The sequence below is a fragment of the Bactrocera tryoni genome, chromosome 1 (genome assembly GCF_016617805.1).
Source record: "Bactrocera tryoni isolate S06 chromosome 1, CSIRO_BtryS06_freeze2, whole genome shotgun sequence".
Classification (NCBI taxonomy): Eukaryota; Metazoa; Arthropoda; class Insecta; order Diptera; family Tephritidae; genus Bactrocera; species Bactrocera tryoni.
This window is the reverse complement of record NC_052499.1, coordinates 3701859-3724019: the sequence shown is the minus strand read 5'-3', so window position 1 is coordinate 3724019 and position 22161 is coordinate 3701859. Positions and strand designations below refer to the sequence as shown.

General features: G+C 36.1%; 2 protein-coding genes and 2 non-coding genes across 6 annotated transcripts in view; 3 read left to right on the top strand and 1 right to left on the bottom strand.

Moving 5' to 3' along the window:
* Positions 1 to 225: 225 nt before the first annotated feature.
* On the top strand, positions 226 to 2171 carry LOC120766459 (transmembrane protein 192). Its single transcript, XM_040091987.1, has 6 exons — positions 226 to 495; positions 564 to 736; positions 932 to 1064; positions 1137 to 1413; positions 1488 to 1612; positions 1680 to 2171. Exons 1-6 carry the CDS (start codon positions 460 to 462, stop codon positions 1776 to 1778), a joined length of 843 nt encoding a protein of 280 aa, XP_039947921.1. The 5' UTR covers positions 226 to 459; the 3' UTR covers positions 1779 to 2171.
* A 635-nt stretch (positions 2172 to 2806) lies between these two features.
* The window catches only part of LOC120769325 (FK506-binding protein 5), a 40273-nt gene continuing 20918 nt past the window's right edge, over positions 2807 to 22161 (bottom strand). For 2 of the 3 annotated variants that reach the window (XM_040096283.1, XM_040096296.1), the window contains exons 2-7: positions 14640 to 14700; positions 10182 to 14543; positions 8905 to 9024; positions 3507 to 3764; positions 3241 to 3432; positions 2807 to 3165 (exon numbers count right to left, since the gene is read on the bottom strand). In XM_040096283.1, coding sequence (XP_039952217.1) covers positions 3091 to 3165; positions 3241 to 3432; positions 3507 to 3764; positions 8905 to 9024; positions 10182 to 14543; positions 14640 to 14700 — 5068 coding nt within the window. In that variant the 3' untranslated portion in view covers positions 2807 to 3090. The remainder of the gene's footprint in view (positions 3166 to 3240; positions 3433 to 3506; positions 3765 to 8904; positions 9025 to 10181; positions 14544 to 14639; positions 14701 to 22161) is intronic. The other variant, XM_040096289.1, reaches the window with a different exon arrangement.
* On the top strand, positions 20006 to 20078 carry Trnaa-agc. Its single transcript has one exon. It is a non-coding gene; the product is annotated as a tRNA-Ala (tRNA).
* Trnaa-agc lies at positions 21057 to 21129 on the top strand. Its single transcript has one exon. It is a non-coding gene; the product is annotated as a tRNA-Ala (tRNA).

Sequence of the window (22161 nt, the reverse complement as noted above, 5' to 3'; positions counted from 1 at the left end):
CCGATTATACGATTAATAGTAAAATTGTGGTCTTTGCCTTAAAATTCTCATCCACGCATTTAGGGATTGCGTTTTTTTCTATAAATATTATATTCATACTATTGAATATTAACCACAAGACAATTCTAAAAATAATAATTAAAAGTTGGTGTTTAACAACACTGTTTCGAAGGTATCGAACATATGTTTTTCCTGACGCCGCCAATTGCGAATGACTTTCGAAAACAAATTCGTAAAACTACAAAACGTAAATAAAAAAAAATTAAAACTAGAAAACAAATAATAGTGGAATCCCTTTCTTTGTGAACGTTTAGCCAATCAACGAAAAGCGAAAAGTTGCATAAAAGAAAAGCAACTAAAAATACTTGTAATCAATTTAATTATTTTTCGGAGCGATAAGCTGATGCGCACTTAAGCCCATTGAACAGTGTTGCTGAATCACAGCCGTTACTCATTCATATGGTCAGTTTGGGACACAATTTCAACGCAAATAGGGTAAACGTAATTAGACTTTAGTGAAAAATAAAGGTGCACAATTACATTTTTTGCAATAACTTGAACAGAGTGCTCAATACATGAACATGGGTGATAATCGTGCATCTGTTACGCCAAGCAACGCTGCAGCCGGTGTGGGTGCTGGTAACTTTGGTAGCGACACACAAGAGCTGCTTGATCCAGTATTAACTTCAAATACGGATGGTACCTTTAAATCTCTCAAAACAATACCGGCTTTTAGGTAAGTTTTAATATTGATGTGATTCGTGATCAGACAATGTGACATTTGGAGATTGGAGAAAATAAATTTAATTTTGCAATTACGTACATTTTAATTTGTATATATAAAATTTTTTAATAGAGCATGTGTAAATCACTACCCTGACCTACCATTCTGAAAAATATAACTTCAAAAGTTTACGTTTTGTTTTTACAGTATTCATTTGCTGATTTCAACCGTAATCTCTTTTATTGGCATTGTGCTTGCATTTGCATGGCCAGAGGACAAACGTTGCGAAGCGTATTTTATTATGCTATACTTACGTGCGACTTTTTGGGTGATAACATTTGTAAGTTCAAATAAATGTTATATACATGTGTACATATATGTATAAATATATTCAACATTTTGTTACTGGCAGCTGTTCGATCACTTAATTAAAAAGCATCACGACGATTTACGCCTGAATGGTTATCATGAATTCCATCGTGCCACGGCCATGCAAAAGAGTATACCACTAAATGTGGTATCGCTTTGGAACTCCATGCTATTGGCTGTACAAGCGGGTATTCATCACTATTATGGTGTAAATTTCTGGCAACATTGTGCGGAAGGGTTTCTCTCGCCGGTTTCTTATATTGCCGGTTTCAACACTTTAGAGACACTGGTATTGAGTGCAACTCACGGTTGCTATATATGTAAGTATGCCGAGCTTTAGGTAAAATTAAATATATATTCTAATATATTTAAAATGAATTTTTGTACCAAATAGCGAAAGTGCGGAAATTTAATAAATCCGCCCCACCACCCGATGCGCTGCGCGGTGGTAATAGTGCTTCCGGTTCACTGGGCCTAATGCAACCTGGTGGCAATACTACTGAGTTGCTAGAGAAACAGGTAGTTATTTATTATTACAAGTGTCTTTAATAAAATGATTTATTTGGCATATAACATTTTATTACAGGCCGATCTTATTGCCTACCTGAAGGATCATAATCAGAAATTAAATCAAAAATTGCACCAAATGCAGTTAAATGCGCGCACCGTGAACTTGACAGCTTGAAGCTGAAAGAGGTTCGGAGTCACAATAACATATTAAACTAAATACGAAACGAAAGAGTAAATTGAAAAGTAGTATCTTACTGTCATATCAAGTGAGAATTATAATCGAGTTCAAATCATTGCGATCTATATTACTACGTGTTACTACTTATATACTAACTATTATACCCATTTTATTGGTTACTAGTTTTTATTAGAGAACGATATCTGAAATTTGATATTTTCCAAATTTTGTTTGTATGCAAAATATGTATATGCGATTTGTTTTATCTTTATTACTACCATAATTTAGTGTATTTGAATCATTGTGTAAATTTGGCAAACATGGACTGATGTTTTAATCCGTTCAAATAAAGCTATAATAACAAGTTTTTATACACGAAATGCAAATTTATTTATGCCTGCCTATTCAATTAATTGTCGATAGACCGAAAGAAGAAAAGACGTATTGACCTATAAAGCCGCTAGCATCTATTCCTCTGGCCGAAGTAGTTCTAGTGTCAACTTGGAATTTTTTATCTTCTCCCTAAGTTTTCTGGTGAAAACAAATGAAAAACATGACGCTGCACCTAAATAATTTTAAAGACTACCTTTTCGGACTTTTGTCTGGTTCCATCCAGTTTACATACATACGAGTATGTTTATTTGGTCAAAATAATTTGTTGGACGCTATTTAACGAGTGGATTACAGCTCTCTCACTATATACGTGTGTTAGTTGTTGTTGTTATTGTAGTGGTAGAAAACATTGCTAAAGTAATTTGGGAGAATGCTGCCGTTTTAAAAGTCCTTGGTCGGTCCGTTTCGGTTTCGAAGACCGAACTGTCGCGAGAACGTCATCACTTGGTCCAGAAATTTGAGGCCAGTAGATTTCATTCTTCGCCGTTTTCTCCAAGTGCCACGCTCTAGCTGGATAGTTCTTTAACACATTTCATTCATATCTCTGTGACTAGAGACCCCCCACCTCGATTAGTTACTGTCTGACATATTAGATTTCCCACGAAAATAAATTGAAAACTGTTATGTGGTAATTACATTTTGCATTATATTTCACCGTAAAACAAGTTTATTATTAAAATTTATTAACAATAAGAAATATGATTATACATCAAATGCTAACTAATACAATCTTAAAAAATTAAAGATATTTAATATCCAGAAATGAAAGATTAACTTCATTAAAAATTACTTTAAACTGTATATCATAACCTAAAATCTAAAAGGATACACTCCCCAAAGAATGTATTAAATAAACCAAAATACAACAAATGCAAAATTTCAGCAGACCGTAAAAATAGGAAACAAAAAGTATTATCTATTTCCGTTTCGTTCCGAGATTTTGCGGTAGTTCAATAACTCTCAGAGTTTTATCCTTAGCCGTTACTATTATCTGAAAAGTCCAAAAGAAGATAAACTAGATTAATAACCTTGTAATAAAAATATGATATACAACAAAAATAATCACCTTATTGCTGATCACCGCTAGAGTTAAAATGTTGCCGGAACAGCCCGCATAACGACCACAATGTCGTTCCTTCGCCTTATCAATTACATAGACAAAACCATCGTATGAACCGACGAGTAGAAACTTATTTTGATAAAGTCGCATCGACACCGCCCCACTGCCGCAATTAAATGGGGATAAGTGTTGCCCAGTCTGTGGAAAAATAAACACAGGTTTTATGATTTTCACCAGCTTTATAGTCAAAGTCTCTCCTTGAGTTTACTTACCGTAAAATCAATTTTTAGTACATCGCGCCGCTGAGTGCCACAGTAGATAGAACCATCATCCAATAATAAACTGTATGCTTTCATTGCATCGGGCAGAGTCAAAGTGCGCAACAATAGTCCGGAAGATGCGTCACGGATTTGTATTTCCTTAGACTTAGAGGCTACTATGAGAATTCGACGTGGCCCCTCCTTAGTCGCTTTGATGGCGGTTATTGAAGCTTCAGATGATGAAATTGTGGAATTGTTCAAAATGTTGGACTGAAGATACAAAAATATACATAAACATATATATTAAAAGTGAATGTTTGGGCATATAAATAATTTATTAGCTATAAAATGATGTAGTATTTACATAGAAAAAAAGGAAATGAATCAAAGAAGTAACTAGAAATAGACAGTGCGAACGGTCCTGGAAAAGGGGAAATGGTTGGGTGATTACTGTAAATTTACTATTGCGGATCATGTCTGGATGTGTAGGTGTATTCGCTGATTGTAGAAAAATGTTAAATGGGCATTATCAGTCAGTGAATCGATTAATGTTTTCGGTAAGACCATCACACTATGAAATCAAAAAGCGCCTGGACGTCCAACATTTCTTGAAGTTTCAGAAGTTCGGACGCACATCGAATAGCAGAACTGCCGATTTAACTAAACAAAAAATGGCCCGAAGGCGAAGAAAAAAGATCCACCAAAATAGTTTGGCTCTTACGTAGGTAAGGGATTCACCAATATCAACAAATTTTAATCGTCGAAAATCGCTTTGTTATTTTCAAAATATTCTTTATTAAGATCTATACACTTTTGCATGCGTTTGAAGCAATTGTTGAGGCACTTTTGCCACTCTTATTGAAGTTTCGCCGAAGCATGCCTTTTGAACGCATCAACCACCTCTTAAGGCGTCGGAAAACTTTGACCTCTTAGTTTATTTCTTACGAACGGGAATAAAAAGAAGTATACGGAGGATGTCTAATCAAATCGATGTTTTGACTACTCAAAAATGCAGTTGTTTCAGTCGATGTGTGAAAGCTAGCATTGTCGTGGTGAAGAGTGATCCGTCTTAGGCGGTTAGCTTTCCTAATTTCATGAAAGACAACTGGCAAACAAATAATTTTATACCTCTCAGAATTCACTGTTCTGTGTTGTTGCAGCGGTATGGTTACAACATACCCGGGTTTTCCAAAAAAAAAAACAGGCAACCATCTGCTTGCAAGGACTTGAAACAGCCATACAGTCGACTACTGTTTACTTTCGGGCTCATACACGTAAATCCACGATTCATCACCTGTAACGATATCATAGACGCGTTTCGAAGCACTGCTATCGCATTTTGTTAATACCGATCGACAGATTTTTGAGTGATTGACAAATTGTGTGCGACCCAACGTGAACAACGTTTTTTACAGTGAAATGTTAATACAATATTGAATGTATGGTAGTCCTACTATTGCTGATAATAGTCTCAATAACGATCCTATAATATCAGTTTGCGCACAGCACCATTAGTTTCCGGGACCTACGACCTCGATTGAATTCAACTTACTATCGATAAATATTGGTCCTTGACGCAGCTTCATCGTCAAGAATTGAATTACGTTCAACTATGCACTCTTGAAAGTTTTTGGTCGAGAATAATATTTTAAGTTACTGTAAATAACACAAATAGTGCTTGTGTATCAAAAAATGCTGAGTGTGCATACCATCAAAATGTCAAACGATAAAATTATGAGTTTCTAGTATTGCCAATTCCCGAAATTTAAAAGGCAACCTATGTACGTATTGGACAATTGTTATTTAATCGATACAATGCTTTTACATTTTTCGAAATTTTGTCTTTAAAATGCTTATATTGGCTTTCAATATTGCCGTTCTGCAGACGTGGCTGCCGTACCTTTAGTTGCAAGGAATATTTTTGTCTTTCAAGACATAATACACCTTCAATTTTATTCAAGTTATTTATGAGACGGACAGATGGAACCGTCATATTGTCATTCTGTGCATTCAGATATACAAAACCCTATGTTAAAAAAATCTATAAACAGCTTATATTCGCACTTTTCACACGACTACAAACAATAACTACATATGTATATTCTTAAACAATTTGTCAGTATTGCCGGAATTCGCTTGATTGATTTCTGTCTCTTTGGTTGACTCTACATATGTTTATATCTTAGAAATTTTTAACTGATTACACAGCTCTACAAAAGCAAACATTTTTATTGTTGCCCAAAAATTGTGATGCTTTTAGGTGTCGACATAACGACCTTATTCACGAAAATATTTAATGTGATCCTGATCTTAAGATAATTGTATATCTAATATTTTGATAAATCGGCTTTTTAGTATTAAAAATTTAGTTTTGCAGACATCACTAGGGTTCTGCGCACATTTGTCGCCCTTCCTTTCAGACAACTTTCAAAAATATGCGGAAGGTTTTAAGATTTTACTAAAAATTAAACGTGGATATATCTAGAATTGCAGTCTACAAAATGTCCTGTTTTACTCAAAGTAACTCGGTGATCTAATATTGATCAAGTTGGGACAAGTAAGTCAAGGTGGGGAAGTATATTGTTTAAGTGAAATTTGTCGAAAATTTACGAAGGTTATTGCGGAAAAGTTGAAAGGTGAAATGCTTAATGATCCTCAAATACAGCAATTAATGAATACAGAATTTATAAAACATATGACTCTCCTGTAAAGCTAATTTTGGTAAAGCTTCGTGTTGAGAATCGAAATTTTACTAGGTAATCATGAAAAACCAATTTGCGAAGAAATTGTGCAAAATATCCAAAAAAATTTGAAGACTCTGGAAGAAAATAATTAACTTAGACTATCGTCGGCATAAAATTTCGGGTAATTTTAGAGATAATAGTAAGAAACCGTTAAAACGACTCCACCAGGTCTAAAAGTGATGCAAGAAAGGCCCCAAAGTTGATGGGATAGTCATATATCTTAAAAAGATATTGATTGCTATCTGGAAATTTTGAAAATAAAATCTCATAAAAGGAGTTTTATTGAAATATGTACTATATAACACATGTTTTCGTCATTCTTCTCACTGCTTACTTAAATGTAGCCTTATTTCAAAACAAATTGACATTATCTATTATATTGTTTCTGTTTTTTGAGATGTAAGATGCAAATAAAGACTTATAGATAAACGAAGGCAAATCTTCCAAAACCATTGATAGTTTCATTAGCACATATATATTCAAAATCTGTCTCATATCTGGTGCAACAAAAACACTATAGACCAGTGATATCTACCGAATGATAGTCACATTTTCAATATTTTATATCTACCTCTTTTTTATTAAGAATATAAATTATTTTCACAAAAATAAAAAAAGAATAACAAGTTTGCACTACAAATCTGTTTTTGGGCAATTGCCACGCCCCTAGTAGAACTATCTAGACGATTTATGTCTTTAATTAACGTGCACCTCTGCGGCTACATATATAAGTACATATGTGTGTACAGTGCTGTATCAATTATTATACATATTAATACCAAATAAGTGTATATCAAATAGTGCAGCCATTTTAGAACGCCAAAAAAGCTGCAGAAAGAAAAGCAAGAAATTTCAGCTGGTGGTTGTTATAAGCGCCTGCAAGTTTCGTGTTTATTTAGTGGATGCAATGGAAATCCTTAAAATAACAATGCTATCAAATATGTGTGAATATGTAGGTGCAAGTGAGCGCTGCACTGCATGTTGCAAGAAATCTGATTCGCTCGAAGTAGCCAATGAAAATGAGAGAAAACTCCCACGACGAAATTTTCCAGACGAAGGGGAAGTATCACACAATGAAAATAAACTAAGTGAAGAGTGGAATTCGGATTTCCAACTGCAATAAATGCCATACACAGATTGTATGCAATGGACGAAGAAAAGAATGGCAACTGGCAGCAATTTGTTTTGGTGGTTGTGGGTGGCATGATAGTATACACCATTGATTTGTAGTGTATAATATATAATTTTCTTTTGTTCCATTATTTTACAAAAAAAAAAATCTTTATATTCGACACATAAGTCTTGCAGTGGCCGCCACAGCTGTAAGTTGACGACGGTTAATTCTTGGCATGCGCACAACAACGCTGCGCTTTCATTAGAAATGCAATTTGGAGAGAGATAGAAAGACTCAGGACCAAACTAGAGCGCATCATCATCGGCCAAGGTGCTCTCTTATGAGTCGAACTGTTGTTGTGAACAAAGAAAACTTACACTGCCGTAGGGATGGTTGCGATGCATTCAAATGCATTGCCCAAATTCGTTGTTGCCGTTCCTGTAAAAGTGGTGCAATACTTAGTTAGTTGTTGCAAACCTAAATGGGTATGCGCCATTTTAGCTGAAGAAAAAGCATAAACAAATAAAACTAAATTATATACGCTAGCACGTTAAGTTCAGCGCAGTAACGCCCTTGCAATATGGGTTGGTCCCAATGAGCTTGGTGCACTCCCATAATAGCTTGAGTTTTGTTGTGATTTCTCCGGTGCAAAATGGGTGTGCTGAACTATTTTTTTTGTCGCTTTCGATGGCTCTAATCACACTGATATTAGGGTAGAAGCATTCCACAAGTATATACAAATGTATGTATGTATATATTATTGTATGTTTATTTAAATCTAGAATTGCATGCTACTTCATTCTCTTTTAAAAACGCGATATAATCGAGGCGAAATAACGGCAGCTCAGAATGGGAATTATAAGCACGTTATAGCAATAAATTACAAATCGAATCTTATGAGTTTGGCATACCAACTAATTTAAATCGATTGCGGGGTATACAAAGTGACTGGTACAAAAATATAATGGGAGGAAACAAAAAATAATGAAAACATGTTCAAGAAGCAGTTGAGAAAGTTTTTTTTGGTGTGAGCTCAATTCAAATATCGGAAAAATGACTTAAATTGTAAAGTTGTTAAAAAGTATACAAATTTAAGTATAACAAATAATATATATTTTTTTCGTATTACTTTACACATTCTTCGTATAAGTTAATTTTTTAATTTAATAAATAATAATAAAATATCTACTATACATATCAACAAATTAAAAATAATTGGACAGACTTGTTTATACACGACGATAACGCCCCTACCTAAACACAGTAAATCAGAAAGCCTAGGAATTTCAACAATTTCTGATAAATATATCATTTTGGGAATTCAACAACGCCTAAAATTGTCAATGCAGGTTGCATATTTATACAAGCGTTTAAAGCATAATATATTCCAAAGTATTGCTTAACAACACAGCTTTCGTGGAATAAAACATTTGGTGATTTTAGCGTAGAAATAAATACCATAAACATAATTTTTGTAAGTCCAGTTATGATAATTTTTGAAAGAACAATTTTTGGAGAAAGACATTTTGCAACTTCTACTGCGTAAGCTTACCGAAATGTCATAAGTGAAGATGTTGCCCCATCTGCTTCCGATAAAAGCCGAACCCCATTTACCCTCAATACATTGTAAGGGCTCTTGCAGGTATACGGATTGTATATCCAAGGCGAAGTTCTGTAGTAAAGAGAAATAAAATAAAATATTGTTTAATTATTTTCATTTAAATATCATTTTATGTAATCATATTTCTATTCCACTTTCTTCCTTTTCATTTGAAAAACAGAATGGTATAATTCGTACATACAAAGGTGTGAATAAAGTTTGCATACTCTCTCAAAACACCATATTTTTATAGCAGACAAATTTTTTGTGAGTGGAAGTTTGTGAGTAGAAAGTATTCTGTTATTTTGCTAATCTGAAAATAATTTTACTGTATATGTAAATATGGAAGATAAATTTGAAGCTGATAGCGTGAGTTTCGGAAGTAAAACCATTGTTCAACAACATTTTGGTGTACCACTTTTTTGGTTTGAGCTCAAAAAGTTCAGGGTTTGTCCGGAAAGTAATAGGACTGAGTCGCTTTAAAAAATCGTACAATGCTTTAAAAACTTTCAAGATACGCTCCTTCTGCGTTGATGTAGCGCTCTGAGCGCGATTTCCAAGCATTGAAGGCGTCACGGAAGGCATTCTCCGGAATAGCCCTCTGTCGTCTCAAAATGCTTGCCTCTCATCGGCCTTTTCAGGCAAGGAAACAAATAAAAGTCCGGGGCCACGGGCGTTGTCGTGGTGCAACTTTCAGTCGGCTGCGATGTCTTGTCGCACTCGATTAACCCTTCCTTTGAGCCTTTTGAGGATTTCCACGTAAAACTTGGCGTTGAAGGTTTATCCAGGAGGAACAAATTCATGGTGGACGATTCCTTTGATGTCAAAAAAGACAATGAGCATCGTTTTCACTTTGGATTTGCTCATTCATCGCTGACCTCTTTCCGGCCTTTCAAAAAGGCCTGGTCGCACGGAAACACACCACTTCTTGCTAAAGCAACATTTGGGTAAGTCTGCGTGATCATATCAAACATCTCTTTCGCAGATTTACGAGTTTCACACAGAATTTACGCCTTCTACGGAATTCAGTCGGTGCGCGCACGTTCGGAAGTACAGTCGTGGCGGAAGAAAACCAGTCCTATCACTTTCCGGACAAATCCGGTAATTTGTCAAAATAAATGTCAAAGGAATGTTTGTGTTCTCTTCTAAGAAATACTACACCTCTATGTAGGCATTTCTTTGACTTATAATTGATATTACTGGATTTCGTTAGTTCATTCTTAACTTACCTCTAATGATGTCTTCTTCATGTATCCATCCAGTGAAGTGGTATAAAGCATCTTCTTTTCGCGACACAAATAGGAATGTGTAATAGCTTCGCTGTGTTTGGAGAATTCTTTTTCCAACTTAAGAGTTTTGGCATTGAATTGGTATAGCCGACCATCTTCACCGGTTGCGACCAACCAACGTTCATAAAGATGTACTTGTGTCAGTGAGCTTCTAACATTAATCGTAGAGACAGGCATATCCACGCCATCAAACGGCGGCTCTATATCACTGAAGGCTTGCTCCAAATCGGAAATTGCAGTACACGGAGAAGCTTCACCCTCACCCATTGCTGGCGTTTCACCGATCGCTGCTGCGTTAGCTGCATCAGTTTGAGACTTGGGTTGTTTACCAACGTTACGTGCACCACCTGATTTGCGAACGCCACCTCGTTTGCGTGGACCACGTTTTCGCTTTACTGCCGGTGCATTGCTACCGTTAGATCTCCGTTTGCGTTGGTTTGGAAGGTTGGTTTGTATGCCACGAGCTGTTGTCCTTAATGAGGTACCAGGCGTGTTAGGTGTAGTTTCTGTATTTTGCGATACTGGCGTTGTTCTAGCTGTATCACGTGTTGGCAATTCACTGGCAGCTGCTGTCATAGCGGTGTTAAGTAATAAAAATTTCTCATTTTGCAATTGCATCGTTTGCATATCCACTTCCATTTTGTCCTTTTGCAATTTCAGTATCATCTCTTCGATGAACATTTTGCGTTTATGCAATTCCATCAACTTCATATCGAATTCCCGCAGATTATTCACAACGAACTCACCTAAAATGTTTTTTTGACGCAATGCTTCCAAATCTACATTCGGAAATAGAGAGCTTGGCATCAAAGTTGGTATGCTTGAGATGCCACAAAGCCCCGTAATGCCATTTTCATATCCAATTAAAGAACCACCATTACTACTGATTTTGTTATCGAATAAATGGTCTCTTTGCAGCGAACGTAAATTAGTGGGAGACTGTAATTCACTACAACAACTCGATTCACTCAAATGTGTTCGCGAGTTGATGCTTTCGAAAGCGATATTACGCGAGCCTTGCTCATTTGAAGCTCCACTACCACAAGTGGTGGTAGCAGTTGGAGGCTGACGTGTCGTCACACTTGCTAAAGCATCTTCTTGATTAGTGGTGTTGTTGATTTCAAATGAATTATTACACGCTTCGGAGTGTGTATTGACGCCTGTTTTATGCCTTTCACCAACCGCATTATCGGTGGCTTCTGCATTGCCAGCACTTTTTGCTCTACCGCCATCCTCCGCTCTTTTGCTCATTAATGTTTGCCCATTCACACTTTGATGTTGATGTTTCGTTGGCGTCGTTGAAGGAGTCGTAGACCTTGGCTTTGATTGCATACAATTCTTAGCAGAATCAACTTTTTCTGCAGCGTTGGCACTTTTCCGAATGCTGTTACCGCTTGTACTTTTTACGGCCACTGTGGAAATCCCATTAGCTTTGTCGACGAATATACCGCCGTCATTTGCTTCGTGTGGTCTTGAAGTTTCTACTGTCGGTGTTTCACTTGCATGCGGTTTATCAGCAGTTTCAGTGCTTTTCCTTAATCGGTTACTGCTACGTTCCTTTTTGGCAGCTTCTTTTTGCTTGTTGAAAACATTGACAATTTCGCGCATCAGGAACTCTAAGGCGACGGTACGATCTTCGGACTTCAGATTAGATTGTATTTTTGCAATTTCAGGTTTGGTAAACTTTTTGGTATTGTATTCACTAGTACAGATACAAGATATGAAATGTAGGCGCGTGTACGTAGAGTTTGAAAATTTATTGTGATAACGACTTTTTAAATTCTCACTTAAATTGGGTAGTAGCAGCTTTTCAAAGCTTTCGACAATGTTTTGTGCATCTACACGCAACTTTAGTCGACGTCTTTTCACTGAAGATGATGTGCTCTTATCCGAAGACTCCGATTCAGTATCAGAACTGCTGCTCGAGCTGGACGTAGACGAGCTACTCGAAGAGGATGACGAATCAACACGTATTACATCTTTGTTAACTTTTTTCCGACTACTTTTACGCCCCATTGGAATTCTGCGTCTTCTTGCCTTCTTTTCATTTGATATGTTCTCCGTTTCTTTGGTAGTCGGATTTGCTGTTTCCGCCACCTTAGGGCTCGCGTTTTCAACGTTTGTTTCTGACACTTTTTCAGGTTCAACTGAAACCTTTTCATTTTGTAATGTTGTGTCATCTTCCGCAACATTTTCTGTTGCATCAACACTGTCTGGTATCGGTTGTACCGTTGCAGTTGATGTTTCAACGATGCTTTCCTGTAGCGGTGCCGCAACAATTGTCATCGGTGTACTTTCTTCGCCTGTCGCTTGATTGCTCGTAGTAGCTTGTTCTTGCTTATTGGATACTATAATATCTAAAGCTGCATCTTGTAGCGCATCTGTACTTTTATTACAAAAAATCTCTATACCGAAAGCTTTGCGTATCTCTTCTAAAACTATATCTGGTATGCATATCGCATCCACAATATCATCCGGAACGAAATTAGCACTTTCGTCATCCTTTGCTGTTTCCAAATTCATTGATTTCAGCTGTCTTCGAATTTCTTCACGCAGCCGTTTGCGGGCCTGTGCCTTTAATGCCTCATCAAAGCGCGTACCGCAGCTATTGATCACCTGTTTTATCCCAAACTTATCCATACCGGCAACTTTTTCAATCAGATTTTCTGTGGTACCACTTGAATTACTACAAGTTGAAATTTTTCGTCGTCTCTTTACAAGATTTGGACGGCAAATCCGTTTATTTGGTGTAAATGTGGCCAAAGTTACAGGAGGCACGTCCTCGATTTCCGTCACACTGGAATCGTCCGTTAATTCAATTAACTCGTTTCGTATAAGTCTCGACAGTGGTATTATCGAGATTTTAGGTTTTTTCGGGTTAGTTTTCTCAATGGGCGAAACTCTGCACACGAGTCTAGAAATTTCTTCATCAATAATTTCACGATTTTCAGATATATCTGAAGCATTGAGATCGTTGTCAATGCAGGGAACATCAGTCGTCGTAGTCTCCGTTATATTTACGTCACAACTGCTAACAACTATAGAATTTATATTATCATCTATTTGTCTATCCTTTTGCTCCAAAAGTGATTCCGAAATAAATGTAATACTTTCGTCAGTTTCTTGTTTCTTATCCGAAATTTCAGTCTTTTTTTCTTGTTCAAGAGACCTTGAAATGTCACTTGGAATAGTTTTTTGAATCGTGGTTTGCTGTAAAGGCTGCTCTACTATTAAATTAATATCGGAACTATTGGATTCTTTACCACTTACTTTCGATTTTTGTTTCGTCTTGTCAAAATTGGTATTTTTCGCTTGTTTTGTAATTTTAAACCTTAAATTGGTAGTTTCATCTTTAGAAACTTCTGCAGAGTTTTCAGTAGTTTGAACTTTAGCGATATCTTTATTTAAATCTATACTCGGTTCTGCTCTGGTTTTGTCACTTATATCGTCACAAATTTTTGAACCTTTATTTATAGATCTGTTTTTTTCCGATTCTCTACAGACTTGGTCTGCAATGTTTTCTATTGTCTTACTTTTTTCTTTTTTATTATCAGAGCTTTCTAAAGTTTTATTTTGCTTAACAGTTTTTGTTGTATTTTGTTCTTTACATTTTTCAATTTGACTACAAACGCTAGCTGTAAAATTCTCAATCCCCTCTGTTTCGCCTTTATCTTCCGTTACAGAATCTTCCCTAGAATCCTCAGCAATATCGTCTGTGGTTTTTTTCTTGACACTATTTGATGAACTTTTTTTTTCCGTTTTGCTTTTATCTTCAGTTATATCCTTAACATTAAGTGGTTTCGTTTTAGACACTTTTTTTCTCGGTGACGATCTCACGGCATTTCTTCTAGGTTTTTCAACAGCCTTACTATTTTCAGTTGATTTTGGTTTTTCAATTTTCTCGCTGTCAGTTTCGTTAGAAGTGTGTGTTGTATTTGTCAGTGTTTTACCAGTATCATTTGGTGATTCACTGGTATTTCTATTATTCACAGTTGATGTAAGGTCAGCTCTTTTCTCAGTTCTAGATGCTGTCGGTGTGTTACTATCTTTTCTTTGGGTATTAAAAGTTCTCCGATCTACTTCATTACCATATGGTGAAGACGTATTATCTTTTCTTCTTCCGAGGTCATTTTGCCAGTAATTCGAATTGAGATTGTAATTATTGTAATTGTAATCATTCGTCCAATGGTTGCTATTTCGATTATTTGGTCCATTATTATATCTATTTTGGTTCCATTGTGTTGAATAATAGGGCGACTGATCAGAACGCAGCGAGAAATAAGTATCTGAGGGGGTTTGATACTGGAAGTTTTGTTAGAAACACCACACAAAGTTTTAAAAGAATATTGTGTATTTTAAGATTATTGATAAATTCAGGGCATTAGTTTGAATCCTTACCTTGTTTCGTGTTCCCGCTACAAAATCCCTACGTGGAGGTGCCGCATAGTTGTATCTTTTGCTGTAAATAAAGTAAATCTTTAATTTGTTGCTTTATTTGTTATTTGCTGTCTATACTAATATTATAAAGAGGAAATATTTCACGGTTTGTTTGTTTGAGTTGGATAGGATCCGAAACTACTTGAGCCCTAAGTGTTGAATAATACAATTATTTCAGTAAAACTTGAGGAGCAATTAATAAAACACTGAGATTGGAAAGATTTACTTATATACAATGAACTTAATTAAATTTTTCGCTATGAAGCTCCATCTAGGACCAGTGTTTATCAATGGTATAATGAATTCAATCGAGGTCGTAGATCACTTCAAAATGAATTTCGTTACGGTCGTCCAAAATCAGTTCTATTTCAGGAAACTATTGATGCTGTGCGTCAACTAATATTACATTTGATGGTAGACATTTTTTTCACGTGGGATCCCACACAATTTTTTATATCGATTGGTCGAGAGAAATGTTAAAAATATACGATAACGGTGCTGCGAACATGTCTATAACAAGTTGACAGGTGACGAACCATGGTTTTTTATGCATGAAGCCGAAAGTAAACAGCAGTGGACAGTATGGTTGTTTCAAAATGAGCCGAGTTCAACAAAAGTTGTTCGCGCACAAAATACTTCCAAGCAAATAATTGCCTGTTTTTTGGAAAAACTGGACATGTCGCAACCATACTCCTAGAGCAGCACAGAACAACAAATTTTGAGTGTTATACAACTATTTCTTTGCCAATTGTCTTTCAAGAAATTTGGAAAACCAACTGCCGAAGACGGAGCAATCTTCACCACGACAATGCGAACTCTCACACACAGACTGAAGCAACTGCATTTTTAAACACTATAAACATCGATTTGGTGAGTCATCCTCCGTAAAGTTCTGGCTTGGCACCGAATGAGGCGGTTGATGCGTTCAGAACGCATGTTTTGGAGATACCTCAATCAGAGTGGCAAAAGTGCTTCCAGAATTGAATGAAAGAAAAGAATGGGCGGACAACTACTCATTTTGAAAGCTTTTTATTTCATATTAATCTTTAAAGTTCTACAAGGTTTTCTTTTGGTAACTAATCCATAAAATAATTTAATTTTTTTGCTCCTCAAGCTGTCAATTTACAATTAGGTAAATAAAATTTGGTTTAAGTACTTTTTTGTTAATAAAACCATATCGTTGATTTCTTGTATACAAACAACAAAGGAATAATTAATGTAATTTTTCAATGTGCCACAAATTATACGAATTTCGACCGTTAGCGCTCTTGACACGTGAACAAAGAAAGCACCTTCGATGGCACCTACTTATACAGTGGTATTTATGTACATGCATATGTAAGGTATGTTAAAAGAAATAAAGAAGAGGGGGCAGCTAAAAACTTAGTAGATTTAAAATTTATAACCTCAACAAGTCTGTGCAATATGCCAGCAAAAGAAGTTTGACATTCCAAAGTTCAAAGACGCAAACGGAGAGTCCCTTCGCTAAAGCAAATATTTTCACGTACGCAACCACAAATCTCGTTCATTTGCACCTTTCTTAACTAATTAAAAATTTCGCTGTGAATACATAATTTGACTACAAGAAGGCTTTGACTTATGGCTGGAACGTGGACAGGATTAGTAAAGCGAATTGTGGAATATATAATAGGTATTCGAAAATTTAATATACATACAAGTATATATTTGAATATGAATAAATATAAATTAATCCTTTTTGAACTTTTGCCGAGCATCTGCAAAATAGCCATGCTAAGTCATTTGAAGATACTGAAAATTTGCTCCAAACTAATGGGCTGAAGATAGTCATCACTGTATATTACTTATTTTCGTTGCACATCTCGATTTGTCTTCATATTGTATAACATATTAAGTGGTTCGATATCGGTAACTCCGACAAAAGAGCTGCTCCTTGAGACGGAAAGGACGTGTGCAAAATTTCATGTCGGTATCTCAAAAACTGAAGACACGTATAAACACACTGACGGACATGGCTAAAACGACTCATCTCGTCCCGCTGACCAATTTTTGGCAGATTTAATGATGGAGAGAATGCAAATTATTTGTTTCATTTAGAACAGAAATATTATCTTTGAAGTCTAAGTCAAATGCATTCTAAGTAAAGTGCTGCTCAGTTTTTATGTACCACTGTACTTTAGAAAAACTTTTGGACATGTATAATTTTACTTATTTTTCTCGTCCAAAAATTAATATGCAAAAAACGTAAGGGCAAAACTCAAAAAAATTATTTGGTGTTGATTGTGAAAGGATTCTATTTCCTTCTTAATTCACACGCATATTTTTTGTGAACTTAAGAAGTTTTACGGTTTCATTAGAAAACTAAAATTACTACACAATCACTTGAAATGTGTGCCAGTCAAGGGAGCAGCAAAAAGTCAACGCCGAAGGGATCCAAGAAAGAATATAATACTTCAACTCAACATTCAAATAAAAAAAAAATTACTAAAAAGGACAGTGTTTAATGAACTCGTAGATGTGCGTGAGCAGGCTTCCTGCCCATTTGTGGAAGATTTGAATTTAAGAAACGTGGATGACGAAACTGATTGGACGTGGAAATGCTGTCACACAGTGAAGTCAATTAAAAAGTCTGTCTCAAATACGTGACTAAAAGTATTTGTCAACGTGGGAAATGTGTTTATACAACAAACAGGTGAAATATTTAAGATAATTACGGCGAACAGGAAAACAGATGATGTGGGTGTCGAAGATGTGCTTTACACTAAGTATTGGCGTTCAACCACTTGATTTCGGATTAAAAGTGCTCTTCGCAGACATTAAGAAGTGTTTCACAAATATTTTAGCAACAATGAAACAAGATAACTAAAAATATTACTAAATGTTTGAATTACATTGTACGAGGGAATTTTCTTAAGTCCGTGAATTTTTCAGACAAATATTTCTCAAACCATGAGCTTATTCAACTGTTTGAGTAAACATGAGCAATTTGGTTTCTTTGATGAGACTTCAGCCAGGCAGATTCCAATCTAGTATCTATATATGGTATTTCCAAAGGTTTTAAAATCATTCTTAATCATCATATTTCATTCACAATATTATTGGTAGACAACTTTAGAATGATAGCTTTGGGAATTTAATAGTTTTGAATCAATATTTTCTATATAAATAACTTGAAAAGACGGACTTTTAAGAGATAAAATTATGCTATTGTGTCTACATCGGATTTTAACCTACTGATAACTATTTTTGAATACTACTTACGATGCTGGGAATGTTCAAGACTCTGAACCAATTTTCATTTCTTAGGAAATAGAAATGCTTGATCACAGTCAAATCCGCCGAGTTTAAGGTCAGGATCGAGTTAAATATAGCTCCTAAGTGTTCCAAAGGCTTTTTGAATCTAGCGCCCCCTGGTGGCGCCATCTATATGTCGACTGGTGCGTTAGAATCTGCTATCTTTATCGATTGTCCAGTGAATTTCATGACATTTAATCGATTGGAAGTGAAGTTATTGCGTTTCAAGGGTCAGTATGTTTGTGTTATCGGTACGAAAATGAGCTTCGAACAAAGAGCCAACATTCAATTTTGTTTTAAAATTGGTAAAACTTTTAGCGAAACGTTTCAATTGATGAAACAAGTTTTTGGCGATAATTGCCTATCCAGGAGCAGAGCGCACGGGTGGTGTCAACGTTTTCAAAGTGGTCGTGAGGACATAAATGACGATCGACATGTGGGCCAATCAAAATCCGTGATCAACGGAAATTCCATCGAAACTGTGCGTGAATTCATCAAAAATTAGCCGAAATCATCATTGAAATTCGTGGAAATGGAATTGAACATCTCCAAAACATCGATTTATCGCATTTTGACCGAACATTTGGGCTTACGAAAGGTGTGTGCACGGTTTGTTCCGCACAAATTGACTGACGACCAAAAATTGCTCAGAATCCAACATTCGAAGGACGCTTGTGACCGATTATTTGACCAAAAATCACATTTTTGCCATTAACCACTTCTCGTATTCACCTGATATGGCATTTGCCTATGAAAGGAAAGCGTTATGCAGACGTAGAGGCCACTCAAAAGGCTTGCACCGGCATAATGGCGGCCATACCGGCGGCCATACCGGCCAACGAGCTAAAACACTCGTTCGACTTGCTTTTGGACCGTGCAAAAAGCTATTTTGAATAAAATAAATTGATTTTGCCGGAAAAACCATTTGTTCTGTTTTTTTTAGGTCCTGTTTACTTTGGAACGCAACTTGTATATAGGATTTTTAGAAAACATGCGTGTCGCAAAAAAGGTCACTGACTTATTAAACTGGCTTCGTATAAGTAAAAATTAAAAAAAAAACTTAAGCTGTGACAAGAACGTTAAGGTATTTAAGGTGAGGATGATTTTGCTTAGCTACCTGATTTAGTAAAAATTATAAAGCTAAGATGCCACAAAGCTTGTGCAAGGAGCGAGCAACAAACGACACAGTTGACATTAATTTTGCGTGTAACATTGAGTTTTATGAGACTCATAAATATGAGACGAGCACGCAACTCTTTTTAGCTGCTTTCTTGGATTCCGAAGTACAAAAGCTAAAGGGAAGGGAGAGTTACATGTAAATGTACTCATATTTAGATTGTACGGAATGGGGTTTCAACGAATTCAGCTTGTCGTGAGCAACTAATTGTTGCTTGTGCGTAGAGTAATGTTTTGCTTGATAAAATAATATAAATGTTGTAATATCAAGCGTAGCAAAAACATATAGGCGTGTGGAAGGGTTGAAGTGCAACAGCTTGCGGTAATTTTCAACTTTGTGAAACAAGTGTTTTCTCGTTTCGTAGGTTTTAATGAGCGCAGCGTCCTCCTTTTGTGTTTTTAGGTGGGTGAAGATGCTCTCTTTCGAAGGATTACCAAAAACAGGTGGGTTGAATTTAGATTGGCAGCGGAATTGTAAGTGTGCACGCTTAGAGCTGCGTAATTAAACATTTGGTAAGACACTTAAATTACTGTTTAATTGTTTTACGCAAAAATTGCTCTTTAAACTGATATGACGCCAAAATGATGGTGAAGGCGACAAAAATAACGAAATTTATTATACAAACGTATACAAAGCGGTAAATAAGTCCCACTAAATTAACTGCTCATTTTTTATTAAAGTAATACATTTTACCAATTCTTCGCGTCTGTCTGCAGTGTTATTGCGCGGACTGTTGACAATACTCATGCGACAATTTGTGCGTTGCTTGCATTTTTAACAAGTTATGCAGTAGTTTTTTGTTATTGAATTAAATGGGTAATTTAATTAATGCAATTTTTTCAAAAATGTCGGTAAAACATTTTCAAAACAATATAACGGGGATGTAGCTCAGATGGTAGAGCGCTCGCTTAGCATGTGAGAGGTACGGGGATCGATGCCCCGCATCTCCAGGAGTTCGTTTTTGTACTTTTTTATATCTGTATTCCTTTATTATCATTTGTATTTATTAGTATTCAAGTTTCATTGAGTTGTGGAGTTCAGTTTGACACAATGTTTTTGGAAAAAAAATATCTGTATTCCTTTATTTTCATTTGTGCTTATCATCATTCAAGTTTCATTGAGTTGTCGAGTTCAGTGTGAAACAATGTTTTTGGAAAAAAATATCGAAACCATCCATTTTCAACTTGCTAAACATTCTCTTAAGATTTAATTATGTGCCTCAGAACATCTGACCCGAACCTTCACCCAGTAAAAGCAGAATATAGCGACATTTTTTTGCTACAAAATCCTTGCTCTGCCGTGAGCTTTACAAAGCCTTACTTATCCAGATTGTTATTTTAGTAGTTTAATAATAATTTTAATAGAGTCAATTCACATGCTTAGTTCAAAAATGAATCAGCTATTAAGTTTAATTGGCAAGTTTGTTTCAATAAAATCTTGAATTTACGAGAGGTGAATCTTGTTGCTCTATCCTGTTGGAGCCACGTAACATTTCGACGATTAATATTCCCGCAGGGAACCGAAAGTACCGAAAAATTGTCACGCTTGCCAAAGATTGTTCCGGCGAAGTCTTTGCGTGTTAATATGACAAGGTATGCAGAAGAAAAGTGTTTCTTTTGACAGCCGGTTTGACAGCTATCCATATCGGAAATTCTACCTCTTGCATTCATATAACATTGTTTGTAGTAAGTGATACCAAATTACTTGCTTATTTGGCATTAAATTGTTGGTTTTTGACCATTTTATTGCCATTGTCTGCAGCGTTGTGACGAGGTCTGTTGACCGAACTCAACCGTCAGCTTGTACGTTGTTTGCATTTTTAACGAGTTAAGCATTGGCATATATATTTTGCAATATTTATTTTGTTGCTATTTTCTGTAATGCAGATTTTTAAATATTTTGGTAAAAACTTGTTTAGAAAGTAATAAGGGGATGTAGCTCAGATGGTAGAGCGCTCGCTTAGCATGTGAGAGGTACGGGGATCGATGCCCCGCATCTCCAGAAGTTCGTTTTTGCAATTTTACATACGACTGTGATCAAATTGTAAGGTGAATTTTGTCCATTTCATCTGCTTCAAAGTAATCCCCTCCCGCTGCAATACAGTTATGTCAGCGAATTTTCCAGTCATCATAGCACTTGGAAAAATCCTCCGTCGTGCATCAGAGCCTTCTACGATTCAGCTTTTATACCCTCAATTCAGTCAAAACGGTGACCTCGGAGTGGTCTTTTGAGTTTGCTGAACAGCCAGAAATCACACGGGGCCAAATCAGGTGAATACGGTGGTTGCGGAATGCTATTTGTTGAATTTTTGGCGAAATTATCACGAATAGCCAATGCAGTATGAGTTGGTTGATTATCGTGGTGCAAAAACCAAGAGTTTTCGGCCCACAATTCTGGCCGAATGGCTCTTGAGACGAATAGCTTCACGTAAACGGTGCATAACGCTCAAATAATATTCCTTGTTGACAGTTTGGGCCGGCGGAAGGAATTCATAATGCACCACACCACGATAATCGAAGAAACCTGTCAACATGACCTTGATTTTTGAGTGACTTTTACGTGGTTTTTTCGGTTTCGGCTCGCCTTTAGCACAATATTCGCTCGATTGATCGGTTGTTTCGGGATAGTAAGCGTAGATCCAAGTCTAATCTCCGTTATAATGTGTTTTATTACCTTCTGATAGTCAGAGAGCATTGTTTCACAGATGTTAAGACGTCGGTCTTTTTCGAAAAAATTGAGGGCTTATGGAACCATTCGCGATTTGACTCTTCTCAAGCCCAATTTGTCTTCCAAAATCACCCGCATCGATCCAAATGACACAATGAGATTGATCGCACTGGATATAAAGACTTTTTCGACTACCCAATATTTGATGTGTTAACTAATCAAATTAATTATTCACTTTTTAAATAACCATTTAGTTCTGTATTAATGAATAAAAAAATGCCTATGCGTAAACCTAGTTAAATCCATATGTATACCTTAATATACGCTCAGCCACATTGAAATGTGTCTTTCTAATGTGGCAGCACT